The sequence below is a fragment of the Pectinophora gossypiella genome, chromosome 21 (genome assembly GCF_024362695.1).
Source record: "Pectinophora gossypiella chromosome 21, ilPecGoss1.1, whole genome shotgun sequence".
NCBI classification, from domain to species: Eukaryota; Metazoa; Arthropoda; class Insecta; order Lepidoptera; family Gelechiidae; genus Pectinophora; species Pectinophora gossypiella.
This window is the reverse complement of record NC_065424.1, coordinates 11,030,396-11,051,756: the sequence shown is the minus strand read 5'-3', so window position 1 is coordinate 11,051,756 and position 21,361 is coordinate 11,030,396. Positions and strand designations below refer to the sequence as shown.

At 39.1% G+C, this 21,361-nt stretch overlaps 1 protein-coding gene across 1 annotated transcript in view; it reads left to right on the top strand.

The window, feature by feature from the left end:
- Nucleotides 1–21,361, top strand: part of LOC126376584 (orexin/Hypocretin receptor type 1-like) — a 158,524-nt gene that overhangs the window by 95,630 nt on the left and 41,533 nt on the right. Inside the window, exon 2 of the mRNA XM_050024070.1 lies at nucleotides 17,544–18,145. Within this exon, the coding sequence (XP_049880027.1) occupies nucleotides 17,591–18,145 (555 nt within the window). The 5' untranslated portion in view covers nucleotides 17,544–17,590. The remainder of the gene's footprint in view (nucleotides 1–17,543; nucleotides 18,146–21,361) is intronic.

Sequence of the window (21,361 nt, the reverse complement as noted above, 5' to 3'; positions counted from 1 at the left end):
AAACAAATTATAAATATTTAGTTCTTTCAGAACTCGAGGCCGTACAGTCTGTAGATGTTACAAAGATAATAATAAGACCGCTGTGATCTGGTCTGTCTTGGCTAGTTTTTATAAACCTACCAACGAATTATTATTTTTGGTCGCTATTTTCTACCAACAGTCCAAATTTTCGGAATTATAAAATAAGAACCGACAAATACTTGCACGTTTAGAACTTGCGAAGGCTATAATTCATATATGAAAACTAGCCAAGACAGACCTTAGCCTACTATACAGATTTTTTCTTATTTTTTTTTTTAAGAAGATAATATTATGATATGTTATACTGTTACTTATAAATAAATTTCAGGACTGTCCATTGAACTTGGCACCCATTTAGATCTCACTTCTTTTGTCGTTGAAGTCAACAACCAAGGCATTTATCATCAAAAAAAAAATTCACATTTATGTTTTTGATTGGATATTCTATACATAATTGTTATAAGTCTGTTCGTATACTACATTTTACTGTTTCTAGCATGTGAAATAAATTAAAATTATAAAACAAAGTAACTTCTCGTCTAACCAAATTTAATTTTACGCCTACAGATCACAGCGGTCTTATTATTACACACTGTACGGCCTCGAGTACTAATAAACACTTTGAAACCATTTAACATTAACTTTTTTGAACCGTAAGTCTCATTAAATGTCAAATATGATAGTGCGACAGGGTTCTAAAGTGGGTACATAATTGCTCATGACTGTACCTGTGGAACACAATAAATGATTTGAATATGACTTATTATCAAATCAAAAAAAAAATATGGTAATTATGGTAAAATCCATTAGGTCGCCAGTGATAGAAGATAGGAATAAACAAAAATAATGCGCTATTAAACATATATAATCTCTTTGCATAAATATAATGCCTTATGGCAAATATCGATATATTTTTTATCATAGGGATATTCTCCGCACTAACAATGGTGTGATAAAAGGTGTTGTATTGTTAGCGGTGTGACAAACAAGAATAAAATTCCTGTTTGTCATACTGGTGTGACAACCTGGTGTGACCACGAGTCCGGAGGGCTTCCAACTAGTCAAATCAGTTACTTTTTACTAAACTTTGTTTTTTGACGTGACTTATTGTAGATTTGCCGCAGATGGCATTAACTACTTGGCCGGACAAACGGGGAGCGCTGAAGACTCTCACCCGGTACAACGTTTAAGACAACAGGCCTGAGGGCGCCCAGTTGGGCGCGAACCTCGGCTCAGGGCGTCGTCTGAGAGGAAAAATATTTGAAAGAATTAATCGACGCTAGTGGGTTGATAGAAATAAGCGCTGATTGAGGGAAATCGTCGACCACGCCGGCGGGGTCGGTATCGGGGTCCTGAAGTGTATGGTGTCGCGAGCTGATTAGCTGCATCTATGGCTAGAGTACTCGGGTCGTCGGGATCGTATATTAAGTTCTTCGGACGCTGATACTTTACAGTACCGTCCCTAAGCGGGATGTATTTGGAAGCCGCAAGTACCAGTGGTCACTAAACGTCAAAACACGAAATTAATATGGAAATTGAATGAAAAAGCAACCTGTGACGTCATAGGAAAAAATGACACAATGTCGCACTTATTATTTATTTCTTCTTTAATAAAATTCAGAAATAAGTTATAAATAGAAAAATAAACGTTTTTTGTCACATTTAGATCTGTTTTTATTTATTATTAATCAGAATTGGCTATTTGACAGTTGTAACAATAATAGCATTTGAAATATGTCGGATAAGGTAGTTTATCATGTAACGATAATTATTCGAATAGTTTTTTTTATTGAGATCATTTTTAAATATTTTATTTTTACAAAATAAGAATGTGCTTTTTTATCGAACGGGCGGCCATGATTAAGCATCAAGTGACGTCACATTTCACAAAATAAACAATACTATTTGTCAGGTTTTAAGTTACACTGATTGACAGTTTCTTTGTTTATTGAAATGCGACGTCATTGGGCAAAATATCACGTGACCTACCGTTTTTGCGCGCAATTTGATATCAATTAAGAAATGTATGTTTTTTTTCTATTATATTATAATGTCTTCTTAAGGACACCATGAATTATTGTTGTAAAATTAGAACTATGTTGAGTTTCTCTGACTTGAAATAGAGAGTTTTTATTAACACACTTTATTTTTGTTTGATTGTAAGTTGTGTGTTACTCTGTGTTTTATATTATATACTTATTTGTTATTTGTTTTGTATTTGTTACTGTGGTGTCCCTTTATAATAAACGTTTCTTTCTTTCTTTCTAGAAGTAAAAATAAACGCAAGAAAAAAAATATTATGTTTGTTCACATGAAAAACTATGTCCATAAAGGTCGATATCGTAGAATAATATTATGCTGATGCTTGATTCCATATCACCTTGGATTTGTCTATTCGACGGTAAAGTTGTTGTTAGGCTATAACACATCCCGGACATTTCATACGAAACACCTCGTTTTAAACACCCTTTTTTTTTTTTTTGGTTTTCCCCGAAGGGCAAGGTAACGGTAACTATGCCCATACAGCGACGTCTTATGTATTTTTTTATCTTGATGATGATTAATGAAATGATGAAAGGTGATGACAATGAATGATGAAACCTAAGTCCCCACTCTCCGAGCAGACTCCTGCTCCGAACCCCAAACGAATTAACTCAAAAGTCCGTATAAACTTGGAGTTTTAAAGCGGCTTGTTGGCACGAAGCGAAAATAGATAGGTAAGTACATTTTGTTAATTGAATATTCTGATATAATGACATTATCGCGAATGTTTTCTTCACTAACTTAATGCGATCATTAACCACAAAACACCACTTCGTATGAATTATTTTGATTATTCAATGAAAAAAGCAACCGTCCCGTTTCCGCCAAAAAGTTCTTTACACAACACATTTCAAACATTCTTTCTTACATTGATGTTTAGAACATACCCGTGGTTGAATGCCAATCTGTCTAAAGACTATGTTTTTATTTTTTTTAAAGAGCGAGTCTTCCGTAGGCGGGTTTTAGTTTTTAAAGTTTTATTTTTGTTCTTCTATCGAGTGGGTTCAGAATTACCAACCTCATCAACCCTAGTGTCAGGGTTATTATTGAGCCGTCAAAGGCCCCTAACATGGTTCATATAACGACTACTTACTTACATCAGTAAGTAGTAACTGGGACCAACGACTTAACGTGCCTTCCGAAGCACGGATCATCTTACTTTTTGGACAATCAGGTGATTAGCCTGTAATGTCCTCATCAAACTAGGGATCTTAAAGTGATTTTTGTTTACGCTCTGTTGCTGATATTCTTCTATCGTGTGGGTTGTGATGTGAATTACCAACCTCATCAATTCTGGTGTCAGGGTTATTATTGAGCCGCCAAATCAGGTGATCAGCCTGTAATGTCTTAAGGATCACAAAGTGATTTTACAATGTTTTAAGTTTACGCGGTTATTATCATAATTAAAACACATAATAAGGAAGTCTCATATCCCTGATTCAAACTCGGTAAGAACCCGTTACTATGTGTTTTAATTGTGATTTTATAAATTAAGTGATTTTTTTGTGTTTTAATTAGTGATTTTTATTAGGTACCTAGATTGTTTGCTTCGATGCGGCCTTATTAAACCTCCAGCTGTCAAGACTTTGAAGTGGCTTCTAAGGGTTTCCACTTTGAATTCCACTTAATCGAAAGGATTGGAAACCCTTTTGATATGCTGACCGAACTCTGACGAAATTGTAAACCACGCTCTGACACTGTGGTGCGGATGACAGCAGATGTCAAAATTTTCTTCGTTTACATTTTGTTTTGTATTGTTTGTGTATTGTTTTGTTATTTTGTTCAGAAATAGAAATAGAAATAGAAATACTCTTTATTTGCTAAATACTCTTTTGAAATACTCTTTTTTTTCTATTTCTATTTCTATTTCAGCCACGCTGATCTAGTGGATAGAGCGTTGAACTCACGATCTGAAGGTCCAAGTTCGATTCCCGATAGAGACATTGTTGATATCACTTTGTGAGAATGTCTTTTATCTGGTTGCACTCTAAGCTGAATCACTCGATTGTAACGTGATAAAATTATCGATCGATTAAAAAGTTTTTTTTTTCTCTAACATGAGTGCCACTTGATTTTGTTCGTATTTTGACAGAACGACATGACTTATTTGGGTTCACGTATTAGCACCGATCGACAAAACGACGTAATTGTACCGTCAGAATCGATAAAATGACTGAAAATGACTGGGACATATCACGTAACGCATGTGAGCCTTACTGATAAGTAAGATGATTCTGTGCTTTGGACGATAGGTTCAGCCGTTTTTGGGCAACTTGGCCAACCCGCAGTGGGCGTAATTGAGTAACGGGATCCCGTGAAATTGAGATTGCAATCCCTAGTAGGTAGGTGTCGATTTTTCTTACACCACAGAACGAATACTCCATACAAAAATTTCGTTCTCTTTTTCGTCGTTCGTTCATCGTGTGGGGTTGTGAAGTGGAGTACCAACCTCATCAACCCTGGTGTCAGGGTTACTATTGAGCCGCCAAAGGCCCCTGACATGGCTCATGTAACGACTACTTACTTACATCAGTAAGTGGTAACCGGGACCAACGGCTTAACGTGCCTTCCGAAGCACGGATCATCTTACTTTCGGACAATATGGTGATCAGCCAGTAATAATAATAATAATAAAATATTAATTTCAGATTCTGCATCCATATAATGTTAGTAAAACAATAGAGACTTACGAACTATGTCAGTATATGACATTACTTGGCCACACGGCGTATAGGTAGCACGTGAGTCATAACCCAGTGTTTCCAGAATGGGCCATCCATCGTCTCTGCTACGATTCTTAGAAGACTGTTGGCGTTACCACGTACGTTACGTGATTGAGTAATGTTCTAACCAAACTGGGGACCACAAAGTAATTTTTGTGTTATGTCCCCACTGGGAATCGAACCGGTCTCCCGAACCCAACGGATCTCCGTATCGTGAGCCCAACGCTCAACGACTGCAAGATGGAGATCGTTGAAAAATTTCGTTTATAACGTGTGACGCCTTACCCATACCCATGCGTGCGGTCAAGACAGACTGTTCGCGCGCGCTCTCTTACGCAACAGCTTACGGCTGGACGGGGGGGGGGGGATATCTGTAGCAGAGTACAAACTCTGCACATACTGGCCTTTTGTTCGGACCATCATCATTTTAAATTACGAAATTCTCATTCCATTCCATTCGCATTTCCTTTCATTTTACTCACTTTTGACTCACTGCATCCCCGACCTTCATTAAAACAACAAGTATATTATACTGTTTGGGGCCGTGCCCTCTAAATCCTTAGTCTTGATTCTTTTGTGAAGTGTGTATATTGTGATCTATGTATATTCCTATCCTGTTTGTGAAGTGTTTTTAATAAACTATATATATTCCTGATTGCTATTGCTTCTACTTTATCATCGTCATCACCAATCATTCCCCTACTCTGCCGGCACGTCGGGATACCATATCCTCACCTCTCAGCGTGCCGCATATCAAACTCGCTCCTACCTCGCATAGGTGCGGGGCGAAGTGTCCCTTCTATACGCGTGTGTCTTAACGTTAAACCGCCCCTGATACGAGATTTGCCGATAATAGACGCATTTCCATACAATTTAATTCAAAGCATGAAATCGGAAATCCGCTCTCGCGAACGTAGGTACCGATAAAAATGCTGTTCGGTATGTCTGTATTCATAGATATTGTAACAAAATCCACGTGTGAATTCACCACACACGAGTTTACGGACTTTCTTTCCTTGAAGTTCAACTACACTACTGGAAGAGCCAAGACTGCTATTTTTGTCATCTGGACCTCTCACTAAAGAGGCACGCTCTTGTCGAATTTTCAATGCTAAGTTTTAGTAGGGCAGTGGTTTCCCTCTTGCCTTCCGCTCCACAGTACTCTGTCTGTCTGGGATGGCGCCCAAAGTGCTTTATTTCAAAGCCGTACTAGGACTCCTGTCCTCCGCCTCTGATTAGTACCTACTACATATATCTAAATATATAAAAGGAGAAACTGACTGACTGACATATCAACGCACAGCCTATTTTGCTAAACGTAGGCACTTGAAATTTGGAAGGGACGTAGCTTAGGTACCATAGAGGTGCATTAAGAAAGGAATTCTTGAAATTCAAACGAGAACGGGAATTAGCGGGAAAATCCTTTTGAATGAAAAATCTAATCCGCTTAAGTTAGACGCTTGAAATTTGGCATGCAGGTACCTTAGTAACCTTAAAGCTTAGTTGCAACAGGATATTGCAAAATTCACCCGGGAACGGGAGTTAGCGGGCAAAAACATTTGTATGAAAAAATCTAAACCGCGAAATATAGACACACGCCACGCGGACGAAGTCGCGGGCAAAAGCTAGTCTCTTATATTTAGTAAGTATTTTATTTCCTTATTTACCTGCACTAATGAGTTATTAAGTAGTTGGTTTTTATTTTTCAATCACGTTTTCCATCTGAAGGTTGCGGGAGTACGCTGGATGCGGGCAGCAGAGGATGTCAATGTAGCGAGCCTTGGAAGAGGCCAATCTCCAGATGTGAATGATTTCCGGCCGATTATGATGATGATGATTCGACGTGAGCTGTGGAGCCGTAATAGCCCAGTTAGTAGAACGCTTGCCTCTCACTTTGAGGTCGCAGGTTCGGATCCATGATTGTCCAATTTGTTTTCGAATTCATGTTTGGATCATAAATTATTATCACGTGCTCAGCGGTGAAGGAAAACATCGTGAGGAAACCCACATTCTTGAGAAATGCATTTTAGAGGTATGTGACTTAACCTGTATTGGACTGGTTTTCCCTTCGCGGGTTGGAAGATCAGACAGGCAGTCGCTTCTGTAAAAAACCGTACCTGTCAAATCTTCAGGTTAGGTAAGCGGACCCTGTGTAATGATGATGATTTGCCGGTTTAAACCCGGTACCCGGTCCGGGCTTGCGCCAAGATTATTTTATCTTAACTGCAGTTTTCACTAACACACTTGGCTCGACTATTATGAACTGCTCACCGCCTATCACGCTGGTCTAACAGAAAGATCGGTGAGGTGTGGGTACTTAGTTCATCTTGCGATGGATGTATGTACCTCTAGCTACCTCGTACGTTGTTGTTTTTGTAATTATTTAAAAACGAATTGTAACTACTGTTAGATAGAATAATGTAACTAATGCAAGAAACGTCTCCATTACTAAGACATCAATGTAGGAATTGGGACAGTGTTATACAGGGTGTTAGTGACATCGTAACGAATACTAAAGGGGATGATTCAGACCACGATTCTGAGTTGATATCAGGTGGAATTTCCTGTCGGAAAATTCATGTTTTTTTTTAATTAAAACGCGGTAAGAACCCGTTATTATGTGTTTTAATTATGACAGTGGCCCCGATTCCTGCAGACACCGCCTAATTTTATTTTAAGTCATATCCGTCATTTTCATATCCGTCGAAAAGAAAAGGGACGGATGATTCACAGCTCTTAATTTTAGGAAGAATGAGTAAATGAATGAATAACCCGGGCGAATCAAAAGGTACGTCGCTGGTATGCAATCCGTTTGACGTGCTGTTACTTAACTGTGTCGGGTTATTGACGGGTGTAAAATTTTTAGACGGTTGGTTTAGATTTGTGCTTAAAATTGACGTGTGTTCCATAAATTTTATGCTTGTCGATTACCCGTCCCTTTCCTTTTCGGCGGATAAGAAAATGACAGATATAACTTAAAATAAAATTAGATGCTATTTACAGGAATTAGCACCAATAACCGCGTAAACTTAAAACAATGTTTTTTTTTTATTTACTCAAAATCATGGTCTGAATCAACCCTCTCAGTATTCGTTACGATGTCACTAACACCCTTTATAGAAGGTAGTCCTAACAACCTGTATAGACGGGCCTCTACCAGGGATCGAGGGGTCGTGAACCCAACGCTCTGAACCGAAGGTTACTTCGAAATGAGAAACAACCAAACAACCGCGTCTTGCCCATGTCAAAGTCATATCATAATCATAACATTATTTGAATCCAGGAATACTAAAATTAGCATACATAAACATTCTGATCGACACTGATCGATTCTGACAAGTATAATATTTTTACAAAATAATTTAGCAAAGTTCTTTGTATCCTAATTTGAAGTAGAAAAGGTTTCGGTTTCCACTGGTCCTCCGTCTGACTCAGAAAGAGACAAAATATAGTTTATTAGTTTATGTCCACTCTACATCCCTTCCAATAAACATGAATTATGTGGCCATTAAGCAAAGAATAATACTACGTCATCATCATCAGCCCATTAACGTCCCCACTGCTGGGGCACGAGCCTTCCCTATGGATGGATAGGGAGATCGGGTCTTAAATCATCACGCGGGCCCAGTGCGGATTGATGGTTATTAACGACTGCCAATGCAGCCGGGACCAACGGCTTACCTTCCGAAGCACGGAGGAGCTCGAGATGATTTTTTTTTGTGGTCACCCATCCTATGACCGGCCTTTGCGAAAGTTGCTTAACTTCAACAATCGCAGACCGAGCGCGTTTACCGCTGCGCCACCGAGTTCCTCTCGGGGTTGGTAATCCCTCACAACCCACACGATAGAAGAATGTGTAGAGGGCGTCCATAATGAAAATACTTAAGGAGAGGGGTGTTAAGATGATTGTTGTTTAATTAGTTTCAACACTCGTAGACTGTTAATAATAAATAACTAACTAACCTCTGCTGCTAATTTTAGTTGTATAATTCATAATTTTCTATGTTACTTAATAATAATAGATAGATAGATAGATAAAATACTTTATTGAGCACAATGGACACAAAATACAGAGATAAGGACAGCATATACAGAAAAGCACAACAGGCCGCAAGCAGGAAGGAATAGTTTATCCTGTAAATGTTTTGTGAATTTGTGTGCAATAAAGTATTTTTATTATTATTATTAATAATAATAATGTTATAATAAAGCTGCTGTCACCTCTTACGTTGCTGTGCCCTTGAGGGCGTCACATGTACCTAATACCATGTAACACCTTAATTACTTGTGACTTTGATATGAATAAATTAATCTCTTCTTCTATCGTGTGGATTGTGAGGTGGAGTACTAACCTCATCAACCCATAAAAAAAAAACAATAAATATAACAAATTACAATAAATAAACAATAAATGAATATGATATAGTTTACTTTAAGTAGTTACATAGGTTACAAACACGCCCAACAATAAGAACGTAGACCTTTTTTTGACGTGACTTATTGTAGATTTGCCGCAGATGGCATTAAAATACTTGGCCGGACAAATGGGGAGAGCTGAGGGCTCTCACCCGGTACAACATTTAAGACGACAGGCCTGAGGGCGCCCAGTTGGGCGCGAACCTCGGCTCAAGGCGTGGTCTGAGAGGAAGAATATTTGAAAGAATTATTGGAAGAATTAGAAGTGGGTCGACAGCGATAAGCGCGAACGTCGAACACGCCGGCGGAGTCGGTATGGGGGTCCTGAAGTGTTTGGTGTCGCGAGCTGATTGGCTGCCTCTATGGCTAGAGTAATCGGGTCGTTGAGGTAGACCGATGAACAGAAAATTAATTAAAAAGTATAAAGTAAAATTTTTAATACTTTTTTTATTTATTTATTTATTTATTTAACGGTATTTTAATGTTGCAATTGCCAAAAAGGGGACCGAAAGGGAAGGAAGGGGGGGGGATACTTTTTGACCAGACGCACTTACTCTCATAACATAACATGAGCTCACGACTCTATCCCAATTGGCGTAAGTAGTTGAGGTACTTCCATCTCTCTCTCTCTTTATTTAAGAGCTGCGCTCTTGTCGATGGAGTAATCGCCTTCATTACTCCATAGATAGGGCGTGTAGAACGGTGGTTGCCCCAATCGCCTTCCGTTCCGCAGCACACCGACCAATTTCTCAATCGGTGATGTTCTAGCTAGGCCCCTACCAGAATCCATTTCCTCGGCCTCCAACCAGTACATCCATCGCAAGATGAAACATTACCCACACCTCACCAAGCACCTGTTAGACCAACGTGGTAGATGGTAAACCATATCGCCGTCTATAACGGTCGAGCCTATGTATGTGCTCATCATAAAGGTTTCTTTTTACCTTTTTCGTACGGAACCCTAAAAAGAATCTAGATACTCCATCTTGTCGAAATAACAACTAATGCCTTAATGTCAATGTTCATAGACTTGGAAAAGTTAATTTAGATTTATTAATCAGTTAGAACTCTTCTGTTTATAGGCGGCTTTAAAGGTTTTTGTGTTTATTTTTTTTCTTTATAAAGATATTTAGGATAAAGCATTATTTTATTAACATTTCTCGACAAATAAATATACCTGATGAACCGAAATTTTAAAGTACAAGTTTCGTGAAAACTTTATTTTTACTTTATTTGAAACACGGGAAAGAAGACAATAATAAAAATAAATGAAATATACGGAACCTTAAAATGTACGTGAAAAAACTTGCTTGTCCATATTTTTATTAAATAAACGGACGCATTACCGTCTGTTTACACTTTGGGCTAAACAACTTGTCCTACGTCTATTAACGGGCGCAAAAACGTAAACCATGCGCGCTTTATGCGCGTACGCATATACAAACACAAATCAGCGTCTGCGGGGTGATTTATCTGTTAATTGACATACGGTGTTATACTGTGTGAGTTTTTAATTAAAAAGTTTGAACTTTCTTACAACATACTATAATGCATCATCATCATCAGCCCATTAACGTCCCCACTGCTGGGGCACGGGCCTTCCCTATGGATGGATAGGGAGATCGGGCCTTAAACCATCACGCGGGCCCAGTGCGGATTGATGGTTGTTAACGACTGCTAATGCAGCCGGGACCAACGGCTTAACGTACCTTCCGAAGCACGGAGGAGCTCGAGATGAAAACTTTTTATTTTTTGTGGTCACCCATCCTATGACCGGCCTTTGCGAAAGTTGCTTAACTTCAACAATCGCAGACCAAGCGCGTTAACCGCTGCGCCACCGAGCTCCTCAATGCATCATCACGCATATCAAATCAAATTAAAATAAGAATATTTAGTTTAGTTTCATTATGGATGCTGGTTCTTTTGTGCTATGACTATTTCGCTAATATATTTTAACAATAATAAAACACAGAAGCTTACGAAAATATTCCCAGGTAAAGTAGTTAGAGGTACTTTATTACTATGTGAAAAACATAATATTATAATGATTGTTCGGAGAAAATATTGATCAGCACATTGTTATTACCCGGAATAAACATAAACTTGTCTTACATGTTACTAAACTTGTCTTGTCTATACGTGTTTACAATGAGCAGATTCCCATTGACATTCAGTATTTACCTTTGCTAACAGTTTTAAGAAAGTAATTAAACAGAAACTTTGTAAAGATTATCTAGAAGATATGAAGGCATGGAATTAACTGTCCGTGAACTAATATTAGGCAGCTAAATTACTAAATTGTGTAACGGAATTTTTTGTAAAAAAAAAAGTCTAGGACCTAGTGCCGAGGCATTTCTTGCAGCTTCTTTTCCCCGGCTATACAAGTTGTGAGAAGCTGCAGTAGTTTTAGGCGGATGAGACGTTTATTATGAAAAAATGTCGATTCAAAGTGTAACTATGTTACCTTCAGAATAATTATATTTTTGAATTGGAATTTGTACCTACATCATGAACTAAGTACCTGCGATTCACCGATCTTTTGCTAGAAAAATCGTCTTGTATAACTCCAAGCTACTCTGTGATAAGTATCAATATCATCACGCTATCTTTAACCTTGTTTATGTACGTATAACAAAATATAAAAGAATTATGACTAACCTCGCCATAACAAAATATTTCGCCGAATCGACACGTGCACGCACAAAATACATAACCGTGTGTTTCGTGTTTAACTCATTTTAACAGCTGAATTCGCAGGAGAACATTTTGTGGACATTTTTATGACCACCATTTTGTTTTTACGTTCCGTTTTAGTTTTATCTTTATAACATTATTCTGCTCTGATGACTGCATTTCATTGCTGCAACAATTTTTAAGTTTATTAAGGAATTACGGAGTTATTTCGTTGGTTAGAGCTTCATGATAGCAAGTAAGTTGTAATAAAGAGTTGTTATCTACGAATAAATAAGGTTGTTATCAAGTAAATAGCGCAATGTCCTTTTATTCCGGACTCCACCGCAGATGATCGGGCCGTCGCGTCGTCAGTGCGTTGCATTTAGAATACTTAGTTTTATTATTATTGTTTTTATGATTTTGGTTTGCTTTTCTTTTTGTTTTGGATATATTTTTTTTGTCTGTGTACTTATTGATTTCCGTGTGGTTTCTGTCCTGTGTTAAATGTAATGTACCTGTCTGTCTGTGTCTGTGATGTCCGGAAGTAATAAATGTTTCTTTCTTTCTTTCAATGTCCATTTACTTGAAATAAACATTTCCATCGATCTTAGGCCGCGTTCAGGGATGCGCTGGCCGTCACGAGATGCGTGTCGCGACGCGGTGTTGCGGGGTGTCAAGCGTTTTCTCCATTCATGTAGAGGTTCATAGCGCATCAACCACCACGTCGCCGGCCGCGTCCCCTATGCCACAAGTTGCACCCGTCACATAGGACCAGCCATATACATAACACTAGATGTCGCGTGGTTCGCTCGCAGCAAGCTGCTCGCGGGTCTTGTTTTCCCTCCATTTTTTTACCGCGATAGAATTTGACCAAGGCTTGAATAGGTCTCGTGAAATCAAAAAAGTTCTAGGTGCTATAGTTTTGCCAGGCCGTAGGGTGACCCCTGATGCGGAGCAGTTTTCCAAGATGACGTTCCGATCACACCCCAATACATCATTTTTACCTCTGAGACATTTTCTGGAAAAACAAAACTTTGTATGGCGGCCATCTTGTTTTTCGGCCATTTTGTTTTTTTTTCTCTAGCGATAAGATTTGACCAAGATTTAAATAGGTCTCGTGAAAAAAGAATTGTTCCAGGTGCGATAGTTTCGGCAGGCCGTAGGGTGTCTCCCTGATGCGGAGCAGTTTTTCAAGTTCGAGCAGTATTGAAATACTCAACATGACGGATCCGATCACATCCCTATACATCATTTTTACCCCCGAGGCATTTTCAGGAAAAACGAAATATTTGTATGGCGGCCATCTTGATTTTCCGCCATTTTGATTTTTATTCACCGGCAATTAAATTTGACCAAGATTTAAATAGGTATCGTGAAAACTAAAAAGTTCCACGTGCGATAGATTCACCAGGCCGTAGGGTGTCTCCCTGATGGGGAGCAGTTTTTCAAGATCGAACAGTTTTTCCATACTCAGCTTGACGTTTCGATCACACCTCCCATACATTATTTTTACCTCCGAGACGGCGGCCATCTTGTTTTTCGCCATTTTGTTTTTTTCTCACCGGCGATTAAATTTGACTAAGAATTTAATAGATTTCGTGAAAACAAAAAAGTTCCAGGTGCGATAGTTTCGCCAGGCAGTAGGGTGTTTCCCTGATGCGGAGCAGACATCGGAAACCCAGACGTATTTTCATACTTGACATGACGTTTCGATCACATCCCTATACATCATTTTTACCCCCGAAGCATTTTGAGGAAAAACGAAAAATTTGTATGGCGGCCATCTTGTTTTTCGGCCATTTTGTTTTTTTTTCACCGGCGATAAAATTTGACCAAGATTTAAATAGGTTTCGTGAAAACAAAAATGTTCCAGGTGCGATAGTTTTGCCAGGCCGTAGGGTGTCTCCCTGATGCGGAGCAGTTTTTCAAGATCGAGAAGTACTTCCATACTCAACAGGATGTTCCAATTACAATTCCATACACAGTTTTTACCTCCGAGACATTTTCTGGAAAAACAAAATTTTGTATGGCGGCCATCTTGTTTTTCCGCCATTTTGATTTTTTTTCACCGGCGACTGAATTTGACCAAGATTTTAATAGCCTTGGTGGAAAAAATAATGTTCTGGGTGCGATAGTTTGGCCAGGCCGTAGGGTGTCTCCCTGATGCGGAGCAGTTTTCCAAGATCTGGAAGTTTTCCCATACTCACCGGGAGGTTCCGATCACACCCCCCATACATAATTTTTACCCCCCGACGCTCCTTCTGGGAGAACAACTATGTCAGTCAGTCAATAGGTACATGGGTTTGTAGCTATATATATTATAATAATATAATAAAATAACACATAAAAAGCCTATATACGTCCCACTGCGGCACAGGCCTCCCCTCAAACAACTGGAGGGGGTATGGAGCATACTCCACCACGCTGCTCCAATGCGGGTTGGTGGAAGTGTTTTTACGGCCGGGAGCAACGGCTTAACGTGCCTTCCGAAGCACGGAATCATCTTACTTTTTCGGACAATCAGGTGATTCAAGCCTGAAAAGTCCTTACCAAACAAAAGACAGTCTCACAAAGTGATTTCGACAATGTCCCCATCGGGAATCCAACCCGGATCGAGATCTTGAGCCTAACGCTCTAACCACTAAACCACGGAGGTTGTACCAGTCAATGAAGCCATAATTCAAACAAACATCTGCAAAAACGCTTTACCGGCGTGAACGCTCTGTACATTGTTATACGTTTGTTTCCCCGACAGCCCGCGCCGCGCGCTGCGCCGCGCATCCCCGATCGCGTGATAACCTAACCTAACCTAACCTTACCTTTTCGCGGGACTGAGAGTAGAGACAAAATACAGAGTGGGTTTAGCTGCTGTCTGGGGTCTCTAGCATCTTTACTGATTTTATACAGGGTGTTAGTGACATCGTAACGAATACTAAGGGGGTGATTCAGACCATGATTCCACTGACAATGTTACATTGGTGTTTTGGTTATATAGCCATAAAAATTAGAATGTTACAAACTTGTTATACTTACAAAGAAAAGTCATCATCATCAGCCCATTAACGTCCCCACTGCTGGGGCACGGGCCTTCCCTATGGATGGATAGGGAGATCGGGCCTTAAACCATCACGCGGGCCCAGTGCGGATTGATGGTTATTAACAACTGCTAATGCAGCCGGGACCAACGGCTTAACGTGCCTTCCGAAGCACGGAGGAGCTCGAGATGAAAACTGTGTTTTTTGTGGTCACCCATCCTATGCCCGGCCTTTGCGAAAGTTCCTTTACTTCAACAATCGCAGACCGAGCGCGTTTACCGCTGCGCTACCGAGCTCCTCACAAAGAAAAGTAAAAACGAAAATTTAAAGTTAGAAAGTACTACGCGCGCGCGCGCGTGTGTATGTGTGTGTGTGTGTGTGTGTGTGTGTGTGTGGGGGGGGGGGGGTGTTAGCCCTACAACTATTCAATTAGATTATTCAATGAAGAAAGCAACCGTTCACGTTCTCGATAAAAAGCAGCCAAATATCGATAGTTCGAGTGCTCTGTCAGTCCCGGTAGAAGTTAACAAGGGCGATCATTATGTGGGACTGATATAGCGAAAAATTGAAGGGTTCTATCAAGGAGTTCGCTGTGAGTGTACGTTTACCTGAATACGATTATTTTGAAATTGGTTTTGGAAGTATTGATGAGGTGGGTACCTAACCTACATTGTATTCGCATTTTGTGGGTCAAGTTTGTCCGATTATATAGAATAGAGCAACTGCTTATAATAGAATAGAATATATTTATTTATCAAAACACTTAATCATATATAATAATAAAAAATAATGATAAAAAAGTTTATTTAGGTAAAATCTACGACACACATATACATGTATGTACATAACAAACATACTTTTCTGTCGCAAAATTCATGATTTAAAATATATAAATATATATATATACGTATATATATAAATATATATATACGTATATATATATATATATATATATATATATATATATATATATATATATATATATATATATATATATATATATATATATATATATATATATATATATATATATATATATATATAATATTTTCAATTAGAAGTAAGTATGTTATATATATGTATCATCATCATCAGCACATTCACGTCCCCACTGCTGGGGCACGGGCCTTTCCTATGGATGGATAGGGAGATCGGGCCTTAAACCATCACGCGGGTTAGTGCGGATTGATGGTTATTAACGACTGCTATTGCAGCCGGGACCAACGGCTCAATGTGCCTTCCGAAGCGCGGAGGAGCTCGAGATGAAAACTGTTTTTTTTTTGTGGTCACCCATCCTATGCCCGGCCTTTACGAAAGTTGCTTACCTTCAACTATCGCAGACCGAGCGCGTTTACCGCTGCGCCACCGAGCTCCTCAATATATAGAATAGAATATATTTATTTATCAAAAAACTTAAACATGTATAATACGAGTATGATAACGGAAATGTATGTATTTCGTCATTTTATACAATTCCTAGGAAATGTATGTAATTCCTAAAATAGCACGAAAATGTGTGAAATAAATTAATATTATACTTACACATTACACTGCAGCTGTACAAATGTACCATATCCTTTGCCGAAGGTTGTCTGGAAGAGATCGCTCTTAGCGATAAGGCCGCCTTTGCCCACCTTAGAATAAGTTTATCCTGTAAATGTTTTGTGAATTTGTGTGCAATAAAGTGTTTTTATTATTATTTCCTAGAAAATCTACACATTTCCTAAATAGTAATCGGAAATGTAAAACATACTTGATTTTAGAAGTTTTAATTTTATTAGTCAGATAATAATATATTATGCACATAATTATTATTATTATTTTATGGTATGACTGCAACTATTATCTATAACTGTACCTAAATTTATGCACAATAAAAATCTTTATCTTTATTTATTTATATTTACATTTACAATAAGTGTTATAATAAAAAAATTGTATTAACAACGTGTTTTATTACAGAAAGCATTTATACATTTCCTAATACGATATTGGAATTTTATATAATTCCGAGGAAATTTATACATTTCCTAGGATATCTATGCATTAAATAGTTTTTCAAACAATATTTTTTTATATTTCCTAAATAGTATCAGAATTGTACACATTTCCTAGTATTTGTATACAATTCCTTGATTTCATATATTTCCGGTAGCATATAAATACATGGTTCTTCTTCTATTGTGTGGGTTGTGAGGTGAATTACCAACCTTATCAACACTGATGTCAGCGTTATTATTGAGCCACCAAAGGCCCCTGACATTGCTCATGTAACGACTACTTACTTACATCAGTAAGTAGTAACCGGGACCAACGGCTTAACGTGCCTTCCGAAGTACGGATCATCTTACTTTTGGACAATCAGGCGATCAGTCTGTAATGTCCTAACCAAACCACAGACTGACAAAGTAATTTTTTGTGATATCTCCCCACCGGGATTCAAACCCGGGACCTCCGGATCGTGACCGCGGAGGCCGTTTATATTTTAGGTGATACAGTACTTAATCTGTTTTTAACATCGTTTTAATTTTATCCCTTCTCTGAATTGAATTTGATTTTTATACGGGATTTGCCGCATAGGACATTAACTACTTAGCCGGATAAAAATTCAATGTGTTCTTTTTTGTTTCAGATACGCACAACAGTATCAAAAAAGTTCCGAGCACTAAAGCCATCGAAATGCATACCAAAACAGTGAAAAATATTCTAGTCACTAGCATTATTCTACTTGTAAATATTAGTTTAAACTTAGCAGCCACTGATAATTATGAAAGGACAGATCTCACAGACACAGTCAATACAGATGTGGAAATTTATGAGAAAACAAATGAAGATCTTTTTAACAATGAAACCGTTGCGAAACAAAACACAAGCGCATCTGAAAACGAAGAAGGGAACATCCCCGAATGCGTAGGCGACGCCCAATTCTGCAATTTGACAGAAGAAGATTACGTGTCAATGTTGAACGATTATATATACCCACAGACTTACGAATGGGTACTAATTGCTACACACACTGCTGTTTTTGTCATGGGTTTAGTTGGAAATGCTCTAGTTTGTGTTGCTGTGTATAGAAATCACACAATGCGAACAGTGACTAATTATTTCATAGTAAATTTAGCTGTGGCTGATTTCTTAGTACTGCTTCTGTGTATGCCTCCTACCGTACTCTGGGATGTCACAGAAACCTGGTTCTTTGGTGACGTGCTCTGCAAGATGCTGCTGTATTTTCAGGTGAGTAAAGTTGTATTTAATACTATGGCCACAAGGCTACAGCTATTTAATCTGATATGCCTGTTATATGTATATGAATGAACAGCTACATCTCACGCTGAGGTACAATAAGCTGCAAAAGTCCAATCAGTTTCTTGCAAAGTAAAACAACTGGTTGCACTTAAGACCTCCTGGTTACTTGTCGTTTCTGTAATAGACCGAAAACACCTACAAAAACATAAATTTTATAATTATGACAAGTAATGGTTCATAATTTCACTACTGTTTACAAATAATTCGCTCGGCTCAGTGACTGAACTTATGCTTTCTGATTGTACATCTATCGTAAGATGGTTTAGGTAACGTTACGTCACTGGGCTTTCTCTTTCTCTCTCTCTCTCTCTCTCTGTGTGTGTGAGTGTGTGTGTGAGGCGGTGAGCCATATCGCCGTCTAGCATGGTCGAGCCAACTATGTTAGTGAAAACTATATACATAACATAATCAGCCTATATACGTCTCACTGCTGGGCACAGGCCTCCCCTCAATCAACCGGAGGGGGTATGGAGCAAACTCCACCAAGCTGCTCCACTGCGGGGTGTTTTTACGGCTCATAGCCGGGACCAACGGCTTAACGTGCTCTCCGAAGCACGGAATCATCTTACTTTTTCGGACAATCGGGTGATTCAAGCCTGAAAAGTCCTTACCAAACAAAGGACAGTCTCACAAAGCGATTTCGACAATGTCCCCATCGGGAATCGAACCCGGACCTCCAGATCGTGAGCCTAACTCTCGAACCACTAGACCACGGAGGCTGTCAGTGAAAACTATACTTAAGATAAATTAATAACTGTGACTTTAAACTAAGAACAACCGCCGCGCGCCGCCTCCATTTATTACTTTGATTAATAGAAACTTTGCCAATCAATTTGAAACAATAAAGGACCTTGTTTATGACAATTTGGAACAATATTGGAACAAACAATTTAATGTTAAGTAATAAGACAAATTGAATTAGTCTATGTAGCAATGGATTATGATATTGATATCTAATATTTTGATATCTGATATGATAAGGAATAATACTACGTAAAGAACAGCTCAGCAGTGAGGAGCTCGGTGGCGCAGCGGTTAACGCGTTCGGTCTGCGATTGTTGAAGTTAAGCAACTTTCGCAAAGGCCGGTCATAGGATGGGTGACCACAAAAAAAAAGTTTTCATCTCGAGCTCCTCCGTGCTCCGGAAGGCACGTTAAGCCGTTGGTCCCGGCTGCATTAGCAGTCGTTAATAACCACCAATCCGCACTGGGCCCGCGTGGTGGTTTAAGGCCCGATCTCCCTATCCATCCATAGGGAAGGCCTGTGCCCCAGTAGTGGGGACGTTAATGGGCTGGTGATGATGATGATGATGTTAAGTTGGCTTGGACACATAGATGAAGGAACAGTGTGATAAGAGAGAGATGTGACCATATAGTGACTAAGATTTAGAAGGGAATGTTAAGTTTATTTGGACACGTATATCGGATGAAGGACAATAGGATTATGAAAACATTATATAAAGCGAAGGATGATGGTAAGGCTGCCAGAGGAAGACCTAGAAGGACGTTAATTGACCAAATTGGAGATGTCCTTAGAAAAGGTTTAGTAAGATCTACTGTGAACCGGCGTGTGTGTATGAATTGATGATTGTGGAGAAAGCAAGAGAAATGTGTCAGGATCGAAGCAAATGGAATTCTATAGTATCTACTTACCCTGTATATATATTCTTTCATTCAAAATCATAAACATACATAATCATAAACAGCCTATATAAGTCCCACTACTGGGCACAGGCCTCCCTTCAATCAACCGGAGGGGGTATGGAGCATACTCCACAACGCTGCTTCAATGCGGGTTGGTGGAGGTGTTTTTACGGCTAATAGCCGAGACCAACGGCTTAACGTGCCCTCCGAAGCATGGAATCATCTTACTTTTTCGGACAATCTGGTGATTCAAGCCTGAAAAGTCCTTACCGAACAAAGGACAGTCTCACAAAGTGATTTTAACATTGTCCCCATCGGGAATCGATCCCGGACCTCTAGATCGTGAGCCTAACGCTCTAACTACTAGACCACGGAGGCTATTCAAGATCAGTCAGCCAAAAAGAAAGTAAACAGTCCCTCAGAGGTCTGTTTATTGCGTTTCTTTTTCCAGATAAAAATAACTGGCATTTAAAAGATTTTTTTTTGACTTGTAAAAGGTTTTTATAATCCAATTTATTTTTCTATAAGATTCATCTTTACGTCACTTTTATTTACGTTTGGCGTATTTTAAAGTTAAATTTGATTATCTGCTAGATTGATTTGTAAAGTATCTTTTTGCCATTAAAAAAAAGTTCGTCACGGGTTTGAATCCCGGCTAGGGCAACTACTGAATTCGACTTTAAGACTTTATATGCATGTTTGGATCACAGATAAATGATATCACGCGGTTTCCAGGATATGTGTCCCGGTAATGACTATAGACTCGTTTTTACCCCTCTCGTCTGCTTACCCCTTCGAGACTAGAGGCGTGATGCTATGTTATATAAAAAAATGACCTCCATGGTCTACTGGTTGAGCGTTGGGCTCACGATCCCGAGGTCCAGGGGTCGAATCCCGGTGAGGACATATCACAATAATCACTTTGTGATTCTTAGTTTGGTTAGGACATTACAGGCTAATCACCTGATTGTCTGAAAGATGATCCGTGCTTTGGAAGGCACGTTAAGCCGTTGGTCCCGGTTACTACTTACTAATCTAAGTAAGTAGTCGTTACATGAGCCTCAATGCACAATAGTAACCCTGACACCAGGGTTGTTGAGGTTGGTATTCTACCTCACACCCCACACGATAGAAGAATGTAAAAAAATATAGTATGAAGTCAGGGTCTAAATGAATTTAATATTGTCATTAGAAGTAGATGAAGGTTGCTCCCACATTCCCGGGAATTGCGTTTAGGTATGTGACCTAATTAAAGGACCGATCGTCGTGGAGATCCTTGGGGGAGGCCTATGCCCAGCAGTGGGCGTCATACGGCTGATGATGATGATGATGTGACCTAATTTGGAAGGTCAGTTGGCGGAGTTGATTATGGCTCACCTTTTGTGCTGTCCTAAGTGCCCTAACACCTTCACCTAAGACCTTTACGAAGCCACTGACAATACTGTAAGCGTGGCCAATTATTGGTCAGCAAAAATTTAATTTCGATCGCCATCGACTCGC